A 10,095-nucleotide genomic window follows, 5' to 3' on the forward strand; every position below is an offset into this window, starting at 1 on the left:
TGCTCGATCAGCGATTGAAATCTACTTGAAGCTACATGATAATCCTCTTGCCAATGAAAGTAAAGAACAAGAAGTGAATTCAGGTATCTGGACCATAATGGAGGCTCATATGTGTATGACACAAATACTAACTTATTAAGCTAAGTAGCCGATGTGCTGTAGAATCAGGATCAGTTGTAATGTACACAGGTTGTTCCATTTTTGTCCCTTAGAATTGGTTAGCAACTGGAAAGAGATTGTGCATAACATGTCCTGGCTGGCTTTCTCTCTGCTCTTCTCTCACCGTCTTGTAAAACTAGCGCAGGAATGGACTTAGCTGTCGTTGGAACGCTTGGGAAAGGGTGGCATTTCAGAATCTCAAGAGGAAAAGTCAAATTGAATTTAGCCATTTGTCAAAGGTTCCTTTAACCAAAAGATAGCAAAATGTCCTAAAATTGTGGAACGTAATAGATATATTTTTGTGGGAAAGCGTTCTGTGAGTTGTTGTAAGAATTGGATTGTGATCATATGTGTTTAATTCACCTATGATCTAGTAATACAAGTGAGCATTGCATTGCATTTCATTATTTGCCACATAATTTTGGGACTTAAAACTGCATAGATGGGTGTAAAATGAAGGCATTTGAGAAATGATCTGAAACTAGTACTAAATGGAAAGCAGGTTTTCTTCGAAAACCCGTTGTGTGTGGTATAGAGGTCTGAGGACTTGTGGGCAAATGTGTTATTCTTTTTTTATTTTGTTTGTTTTTCTTTTCTAAGCTAAATAATTGCTTCTCCTTTCATGGTGCCAGTGAGAGCAGCTAGTATATGTAATGTTATACAACCACTGCAACACTCAGAAAATGTTGTCAAAAGGGACAGAATTAATATATGGCCCTTTGTAAGGGGAAGGAGATTTGACATAGAAGAAAAAGTTAAACTAAATAAGAAATGCCACTAAATGTTGCAGTAAAATTTATCTCTGAAGGAAAGATAAGATTGTATTGGTATCTGCCATATATGTACGTATGCATTTAAGGAGATGCATATAGACAGCACGATAGAATTGGCATCTTTTTTTTATCCAGTTTTGAGTTGCATTTTGGTATCTAACGTAAGATAGGTGTGTGACAGGATCTTGACAGCAGCTTGTCGTGGGTGAGGAAGAACGTTTAGAAGAATGTAGTTCCTTCCTGTTCTGAATTGAGATTGGGTAGGCTTATCTTCAGGGAAAGATAGCACTGTGCCAGTGGGGTGAAGAGGACTTAACGGGTCTGCTTCTCCTCGCTTCCCAGTCTCAGGACACTGGCTGGCCCCAGCATGGGCCCGGTAGAGGTAGTGAAGCCATCATAGCCACAAAAAAGATGCCTTAGCCCCCTAGTAGCCCGCTCTTCTGTTCCATGCCCACGTCCTTGGCACAGCCTGTATTCTCAGTGAAGCACCCAGGATGACTGGCAGAAACTGTGGTATTGCTCCAGCAAAACAAGTCAGGTCAATGTGGCAGCAGGGAAGAAAGCAGGGCTGAATGGGAAAGGGTGAAGGTTCCCCACTTGTAGACGGGCCTGCAGGGAACCATGTTTCCTTTATTCTGCTTTTTGCACAACTGCTTAAACCTTTTTGGTTTAGCTCCCTGTCAGCCCAGTCTACAGATCTGAACACAGCAAGCAGCCTGACCTCTCTTATAGTGGCCCTGTTAATACAGAATGGAATAGTTTTATCCCTCTCCCCCCCCCCCCCCCCCCCAGAACACTGTCCCAGTCTTTGATTGTGTCCAGTTAGCTATTCCCTAGAATTTGCAGAAAATCGAGACTATTCTGCACTGTGTGTTTGGCTGTATACTGGTCCTGTAGGCACCCTCATGCAAGACAATAGGCGTGCTTTAAGACGGAATGTAAATCGGTCATGATGTTTCTAGTTCTTCTTAGAATGAAGAGCTTAATATTACCTTTGAGAAAACCACTGTCTAGTTTTCTACAGTGAAACTTGTTGTATGGCTATAACAGCTTTCTGTAGTAGTTAACCTTTCAAGTAATTGAGGCTTACGTAGCCACTACATAAGAGAAGGTGTGCTAGAACAACTATTGTGCTGTAAATAGCAATCCAGTAGTAACAGTGGACTATGCAGTGATGTGGTACTCTGGCAAGTATAAAAACTGGCAAGGAAATCACTGTAAAAGTATGTAATTGTCATGCAGGGAGAAGGAACGTAGTGGTATCTGTTTGTTGCTTGAGAGAAGCAAGATTTGTATGGAATTTGATTCGCTGGTAACGCGGATTATCTGTTACCTTCGTCTGTAGAAAATCTCTCGGCCAAAGAACTGAAGAAAATGCTTAGCAAGCAAAGAAGAGCACAGAAGAAAGCAAAACTTGAAGAGGAAAGAAAGCACGCAGAAAGAGAGCGACAACAGAAGAATCAAAAGAAAAAGCGAGATGAAGAGGAGGAGGAAACTAGTGGACCCAGGGAAGAGCTAGTTCCTGAAAAACTGGAAAGGGTTAGCATGGTGTTTCTCCTTACGTTGAGTTCACGTCACTGCCATGAGATTGCCTGTAATATGGGATTACTGTGAGGTTTTCCTAAAAGAATCCAGCAGTCCTGTGAAATTATTTTTGCATGCAAAAATACGGTGTTGTAGTCTACCTCTACTTATCTTGAAGAAAAGTACAATTTTTCCTCTAATGCATTAAAGTTCTAAAGTAACAATACGGTTACTAATAGAGATTCTGGGTATTCCAGCCATCTTCATTCAGGTAGAAACTGAGCGAAAAGATAATTCCTGCCCAAAGAAGTCTGTTGATTTTCAGGTGGTAAATAGAGGAAAAAATAGCAGCAATGTGATTGCAGTGCACAGAATCTGAAGACTTGAGCCAGCATTTTTCTGAGCACAGAGAAGAGCTATTTCCTTTATCAGAGTAATTTCTGAAGGTCAAGCTTGTTGTGTCAGGTGGTCGTATGCAATTGTTTCCTGAATGCTAAATTATAACACAACTAATCACACTACATAAACAGTGCCACAGTTAGCAATGGTGTTGCCTTTTTCGACATGAAATCTGGAGGAAACGCTTCTAAATCTGGCTATTGAAATAATGTTTTGGTTCACTTTAATTCGGAAAGCTATCAGCAGTTCACCTTTAGCCTCTGTGATTGTTTAAGTGCTCTTGATATCAGAAACTGTCATTGATCTGGTTTGCCTGACACTGATTGGAGGTTAAACTTTTAATTGTGTGTGTTTTTATTAAAACAGGTAGAAAATCCATTAGAGGAAGCAATTAAGTTCCTTATGCCACTTAAGAGTCTTATTGGAGATAACATAGACACACATTTATTAGCATTTGAAATATACTTTAGAAAAGGTAAGGTATTGCATAGTTTTATTTTTGCTCTGTAGATTTGTAATCCCGCAGGGCAGCTTGTGTTATCCAACTGTAGTCTAAAATTAATGTTGGGAACAGATCTTTTTTGCTAACTGAAGCAGGGTCTTGCATCATATCAAGGAGTGATGGAGAAGATATTTGGGAAAGCTTACAGTGACAGATCGTTTTTGTTAAGCCACCAGTAGTTTACTTTGCAAACTAAGAGCAGAGTAAGTTGGTAGTGAACACTAATAAAAGCTGTAGAAAGCAATATTTACTTGTAGTGTGAACTAGGAAATGTGTGTGTCTAGGAAAAGCAAACAAAAAAATAACATCACTTCGGCAGTGTTGCCAGAGTTTGACCAGTAAGGATTTCTGTATTCTGAGGTAATTTGAATGGGAGAAGTGTGTTTTCTTTCCAATTCTTTGTAGGCCTTGATGTTTCTAATGTTTGTGCTAGGTTTACTAATGAAAAGAGTAGTTTGTACAAAAGAGACGTGGAAGTTCTGTGTTCTTAGTCTCAATATGTTTTTGTCTTTCCCTTCCCACAGGAAAGTTTCTGCTAATGTTACAGTCTGTCAAAAGAGCTTTTGCTATCAACAGTAATAACCCATGGCTACATGAATGCTTGATTAAATTCTCTAAAGCTGGTATGTGTGTAGGGAATACATATGTGTGTTTAAGGATATGGAAAATGAAATACGTTCATGGACACAATTAGGTGTTATGGTTTTGAAGAGTCTTTTTGCATTACGTATTTATCTGTCTGGCTGTAAGTTGATGGTTTATTTTTTTAGGTATTCCCTAAGAAAGCAGGGGTTGTGCTATGCAGTGTTGCATGTATGTACTGTACTCCTTCCTCCCTTAATCCACCAGGTGGACCCAGTACTCTGTGGAGTTCACAGAGGAATAGGTGTTCCAAAGCTCCTTGGAATGTTTGCAAGGTTTAAGAAAATAAGGGGCAGATAGGGGAGACAGACTTTTGACTGCAGCAAAGCGTGCATTGTGAACTTGTGTTAAGCAAGAGGAAATGTATGTAGCAGAAAGCTGTTAGGAATTTTTTACCTGTAGATGCTTCTGTACCCAATTATAGAGCACTTGATTTCATTTTTAAACTGATATTGTGTAAATGCTTGTTCTCCTGCATTGTAAATGCAATGAGACCTTTAGCAGTTGTTAGTAATAGTTATGACATGGAAAAAAAATTTAAAATACAATAGAAACCGTACAAGCAAGCTAGCGATTATAGTTGCTTAAATGTATTGCCCTGTTTGCTCTGAAGAAGCACTACCAAATCTAGGGGATTTTTTTGGTCACATAAATCAGCTTAGATTTAAAGCCTTGAAGATTCCTTGGGAAAATAACAAATTGGTGCATGAGACAGTATTGAAGTAAGCTGGCTGTGTATTTCTTGCTATTTCATTCCCAATTAGATGATTTAAATAAAATCGCTCTCACTAGCGACATGTGTTTTTCTGCAGTATGTATGTATACGTATGCAAAATGAATATTTTTCAACAAAAGAAACATCAAATTGATGTTTTTGACATAGCAAAGCTTGTGCTGACGTTAACGCTGTTTTGAACGATCACGTTTCTTTCCGCCTACAAGCGTAGAAAGAAGTGGTAATTCTTTAGCAGTGATGTTTATTATTTCACATTGTTTTCTGATGATGTTTAAATGCTTTTTTGTTTCTGTCCCTCTTGCCTTCCCCCTTCTAGTATCTGATCATAGTAACCTCCCTGAAATCGTGAGCAAGGTCCTAACTCAAGAAATGCAGAAGATCTTTGTTAATAAAAACTTGGAAAGTTTTAATGAAGAGTTTCTCCACCACAATGCTGCCTCTCTTCAGCACCAACTGTCAGGTTTGTTTAACTGTTTAATGCTCTTGAAAATGAGATGAGTGAAGTGATTCAAATGTGTGTCTGTCTTTGCACTCCACAAATCATATGTAAGCTGGGGTGAGTTAGAAACTCAGTTGATGGTTATTCTTTCTTCTGCCTGCTTTTACCATGTTAAAAAAATCTATTCCATTTATTTTTTTATTAGCTGCATAAGGAACTGCCTCTCACCTTCAGAAGGCATGATTAAACCATCAAACCACTACAACTAATCAAGTATGGAAGCACTGTCATCCCTCTTGTTGAAGCGTCCGGTGTTGGCATAATTAGAAAATATGAGATGTAAATGTTTAGCCCTTCTGATGGAGAAGATTTTTGTTATAACAAGCAGTGCTTTTCCCTGATCTGCTCAGCCGGGATGTTTCTGTTCCTACTCACACCTTTGTCAAGTAGCAACAGCATAAGTAAAAACGTAATGGCAGATTTGTTACTTTACTCTTCTGCTCTGTAGGCAACAATGGAAGAGTTGAACTATGCCACACTTGCACTGCTGGTTTAAAAACACTGTGAAGAGCTGTTGGAGTTCATTGGAAGGAAGTTTGAATTGAAATGTGTTGCTTCTACTGAGTCTAGAAACTTTTGGAATAAAAAGTAATGTCACCTGAGGAGCTAGTAGAGGAGGAAACAAAATACTACTCCAGCAGCTGGGAAGCAAGAAAAAGCTTAGATTTCTCAGACACAGAGTACCTGCAGTAGTACTGATGTCACCTAAGTTTGTAAAAGTTGCTTGGGCTCCATCTAGCATCACTGGGAACAGTTAGCTCCAAGGATTGTTCATTGCACTCAGAGGAGGCTTAGGTGTCCTCTTCCAAGCAGATGGGGCCAATTAAAAAGGTGGGGCGCTGTTCTAGAACAGCACCCCGAGAGAAATCCTTGCAGCCCTTTCCTCTGAAACTGGGCATTGGGAGAGTCAGACACAGATACTTCAGCAGGTACTTGCTCCTTGATTCTTATAGGTGTGTTCTTCCACTTTGTTTCTTTATTATCTTAGGCCTAATAAGGTTAGGCACTTAACTGAGTGGCTGTTTTCCAGGATCCTGTCCTGTATTACTATGGAAAACAGCACAGTGAGTTTGTCGTGGTAATTGTGCAGGTTAAGGCTGTTAATACTTATGAATTTGGCCTCGCACTGGCTACGTCTTTAGTGTCTTGGAGAAGAACCCAAGCTAGCCACGGGCAGTGGTGGCACCCATGTTAGAGTGGCATCGGGGACCCCTTTGGAGAGGGTGAGTCTTATTGACACTGAGTGGAGATGAGGGGCATAAGTACACAGCAGCCCCTCGCTACCCTTCGGGTCCATTGATCACCGACCGAGATGCAACTGTATATTAATTTACAGGCAGTGGGAACAAATGGAGAGCAGGACTTTAGTGCAAAATCAGGAGGGAGCTAAGCATAGACATGTCCTTTGTAGCCCTAGGAGGTCATCTGTGTGTCAGGCTTCTGTTTATGCTGAAACAAGTTTGAAATGATTGACTCCTCTACTGTGCAATATGTAGGTATCTTTTTAATCTGGCATCTTTAGTTGGGTCTAAAGGCCTGAAAGACCTAAACCTTACGTCTGAGAGTCCAAGGGAGCATTTTTTAGCTTAAAATGGTTACTGGTAAAAATGTAAACAGAACGTTAAGCCCTTTTCACGTTCTGTACCGTGACCTCCATAGCTTTAAACAACCGTAACTAGGTTAAATTTACTATGTGTCTTGACAGTGATAACCCAAACCCAAATATACTGAGTCTCTCAATTTCTGTTCTGAAATCTTTCAGATTTAAAAAAAAGCGGTAAGAACTGAGACACTTTTAATTAGGAAAATAAATTTTAATGCTTGACCTTACCTTCTGCTATACGGACATACTAGTCTGAAGTCCTTCTGGAATGTGTTCCAAAATTGTTCAATGACTTAATTGTTCTGTCGGGTTGCCTAACTCCAGTACTTTTCAAAAGGTTTCAGAGTATCTGTGAGAAAATGTCTTGTATTCGCTTCCTGAGTTGTAGGATAGATGTCATTTCGCCTGCTGGTTTGAAGAGCTTAGTCATCAACATACTCTGTACATGTGTATCCTGACTGTGTTTTGGCATGTCCTTGGTAAAGTGAGCCTTTTCCTCCTTGCAGAAGGAGATCTGCTGTGTTACTCTCTCCCTGTGCTCCTAATGAACTACAGGATAGCTTTTAGGTTTCCTTAATTTTAAATGCTGAATAAGGAAGAAAAATGTGACGTCTTGAGGAAGTCCGAATTCGCATTGGTTTATAGTTTTTCAGATTTCATGTGTCTACGTGCAGTACTGCATTTGGCAATACTAATGTCTCAATATTGTTTTCTTTCTTGCGATAGGTGCAAAGATGATGTATTTCCTGGACAAATCAAGACAAGAAAAAGCAATTGCCATTGCTACAAGATTGGATAAAAATCTGAGAGACAAAAACGTGAAGGTAAAAGATATAGTTTGATTTAGACATGAAAGCATATATGATCTTAGGTAACGTGTACTGAAGTACACATCCTTCATGTTTAGTGATAAATGAATATTTTTTGAGAGAACAACTTTATTAAATTTTGGTTTTTCCTGGTTAACTACAGGAAATCTAAATACCAACAGAGCACCTGAATTTGCTCATGCCAGGACTGTGTAATAGTGTCTCTTTTTATTTGTGATAGTAAAACAGGTGTAAATTGCATTTGTTAACTGATACTTTTGTTTCTTTAGACATTGACAAAGGTTTTTGAGGCACTGCTTGATGGCAGTTTTGGAAGCTGCCACGCTCAATGTGAAGAATATCAAGCAGCATGTCATAAACTGTTTCCTTTTACATCTGCCTTTATGCCTGCCACAAATGAGGAGGATAGCAGCATTGCATCCGTGAACCACACAGCCATTAACCATGATGTGCTGTCTAATGAAATCTGAAGGAGTGTGTGAAAGCCTCTGTGCGCGCATGCGTGTATGCATACTCGTGCACATATATACAAAACTCTTGACTCTCATCACCTACAGACTGGCTGGATACAGATCAGGGTTACTTTTCCAGGTTGTATTTTAATATCTTGAACAGGTGTAGAATGAAATATTTGGATAGTTAATGAAAAGGAGTATGCTATTAGGTTTTTTTTTCTCCCAATGAAAACTGCCAATATTTATGTAGACATTATCCTCGATCACCACTTTTCATGTTTATACTTGTACAGTTGTAAATCTTTTAATATTCCCATGAGCCCTCCCCAACAACAAAAAAAAAATCTATGGATGTTGAAGACTGCTTTCACCTGAGTGTTGCTGCCTATACATATAAACGTGATCATATCTTGTTAATCAAATTACCATCTGAGCATTTTAGCAGGTTAAGACTGAAGTGCTGCTTGAATTACCCTCTTCATCTTTTACTGTTGTTCTTTGGTTTTTCTGTTTTTTATTTTTCTTTGGTCTGTTTGGTTTCTTTTGAAGCACAGTGACAATGAAAGCGTTGGCAGTTTGCATGTTTTTGTCAGTTGTGCGTCTTACATGGAACCTGCGTTGATGGGTGTGAAGATTAGGTTTGTGTAAAAACAAAGTGTTTTGAAAACTGTATTCTATCTACCTTGTGTTCCATAGCTATTGTTTCCTTAAGTTTATGGGTGATTTAACTTTTTAAGTTTGAGTATTCTCAAGCATTTCCCTGAAAATACAATGCATTGGATACTGTTGTCTGCCCTTTGTTTCGTATTCCACTTCCTTCCTCTTTTGATTTCTCCTGGTCTGTTCACGTACTGATGCTTAGTTTGAAAAAGCTACTCCAGTTTTGGGCAGATGCATAAGGTACAGTAATGGGGAGTACGGGGTTCCTCTCTACATGGAAGAAATTCACTGGTAAATTTACTATATTACCTCCATTGAAAGTCTTAGCTGTGGACTTATGGCCAAGAAACTCGTACTTCTCTTGCCTAACTACTATTGCTTTAGGTGCTGCAAAGCAAATAGTATGGGAGGAGTGTGTTTTATATTTACAAACTATTTAAGGGAGCACAAAGAGGCTGACTGCAAATCACAAGGAACCTTCTCTTACTCTGTATACTGGTGCATTAACTGTTCAGTGTACAACACATCAAAATGGCAGTCTAGATCAAATATAGCTATTTAAAGCATAGTGTTGCTGGACAAAATGGCTACATATGACAGCTTTACATTCTACGAGAACTGCTATCACAACATAACTATACTGTGGCTTGTACAGAAAATCGGTTTTCTGGAAACTGTAATGGAATCATTCAAGCAGTTTGTTTTTTATTTCCCTGCAATGTAAATAATTTCAGTAATATTAACTAGCCCCTCTAAGGCAAATATAAATTCACGAAGAGGGGATTTTATTAAGACAAATAAACTGTTCTAATTAAGATTGTCTCCTTTGTGTGTCATCGGTTTAGATCCAAAACTGTTGAATGGAAAAATCACTGTAAAATATTGCCAACGTATGTTATGCTGTAATAAATTATTTTGTACACACTTGCCTTTGGTTTGGAATTTTTGCATATTCTGTGGACATCAAACTTCAGCCTGTTCCACGTTCATTAGTTTATCCAAAAAGAGGTCTTGTCTCGCTTTTGCGTTCACTGGAGGTTTAACATGAACTCTGTAAGTGGTTAAGAAATTATTTAGCCCGTTGATATATGTGCAGGCAACGTAGTGCCCTGAGAAAGATGAGTTATGGCCTTTTTGTCTTACAGAATTCACCATGCCACTTGCTGTAGAGCAATTGCTCTAAGATTTTGCTGTTCAAGCAGGGAAAGGTAGTTGGCCATAGTCTGGTTGTTTTGCCTCAGTTGCACCCCAGGAGTACTTTATCAGCCAGCCTAAGGGGCAGATGTTAATTAGTTCAGTCTTTCCTTGTCTTA

The 10,095-nt window shown here is 39.1% G+C and overlaps 1 protein-coding gene across 1 annotated transcript; it reads left to right on the forward strand.

Annotated features, from left to right (window-relative positions):
• The first annotated feature begins 6 nt into the window (after positions 1-6).
• On the forward strand, positions 7-9,706 carry LOC138065158 (N-alpha-acetyltransferase 16, NatA auxiliary subunit-like). The gene is made up of 7 exons (XM_068929347.1): positions 7-83; positions 2,278-2,471; positions 3,222-3,330; positions 3,882-3,980; positions 5,052-5,195; positions 7,564-7,661; positions 7,937-9,706. Exons 2-7 carry the CDS (start codon positions 2,307-2,309, stop codon positions 8,135-8,137), a joined length of 816 nt encoding a protein of 271 aa, XP_068785448.1. The 5' UTR covers positions 7-83; positions 2,278-2,306; the 3' UTR covers positions 8,138-9,706.
• The last annotated feature ends 389 nt before the right edge of the window (positions 9,707-10,095 follow it).

Source organism: Struthio camelus, unplaced genomic scaffold, assembly GCF_040807025.1.
Source record: "Struthio camelus isolate bStrCam1 unplaced genomic scaffold, bStrCam1.hap1 HAP1_SCAFFOLD_148, whole genome shotgun sequence".
Classification (NCBI taxonomy): domain Eukaryota; kingdom Metazoa; phylum Chordata; class Aves; order Struthioniformes; family Struthionidae; genus Struthio; species Struthio camelus.

Excerpts from the sequence above, each read along its gene's own strand:
- LOC138065158 (XM_068929347.1), top strand. The coding sequence starts at position 2,307 with ATGCTTAGCAAGCAAAGAAGAGCACAGAAGAAAGCAAAACTTGAAGAG. Across the intron at positions 2,472-3,221 it reads TTCCTGAAAAACTGGAAAGG|GTAGAAAATCCATTAGAGGA; the intron begins GTTAGCATGGTG and ends TTATTAAAACAG. Across the intron at positions 3,981-5,051 it reads GATTAAATTCTCTAAAGCTG|TATCTGATCATAGTAACCTC; the intron begins GTATGTGTGTAG and ends TCCCCCTTCTAG.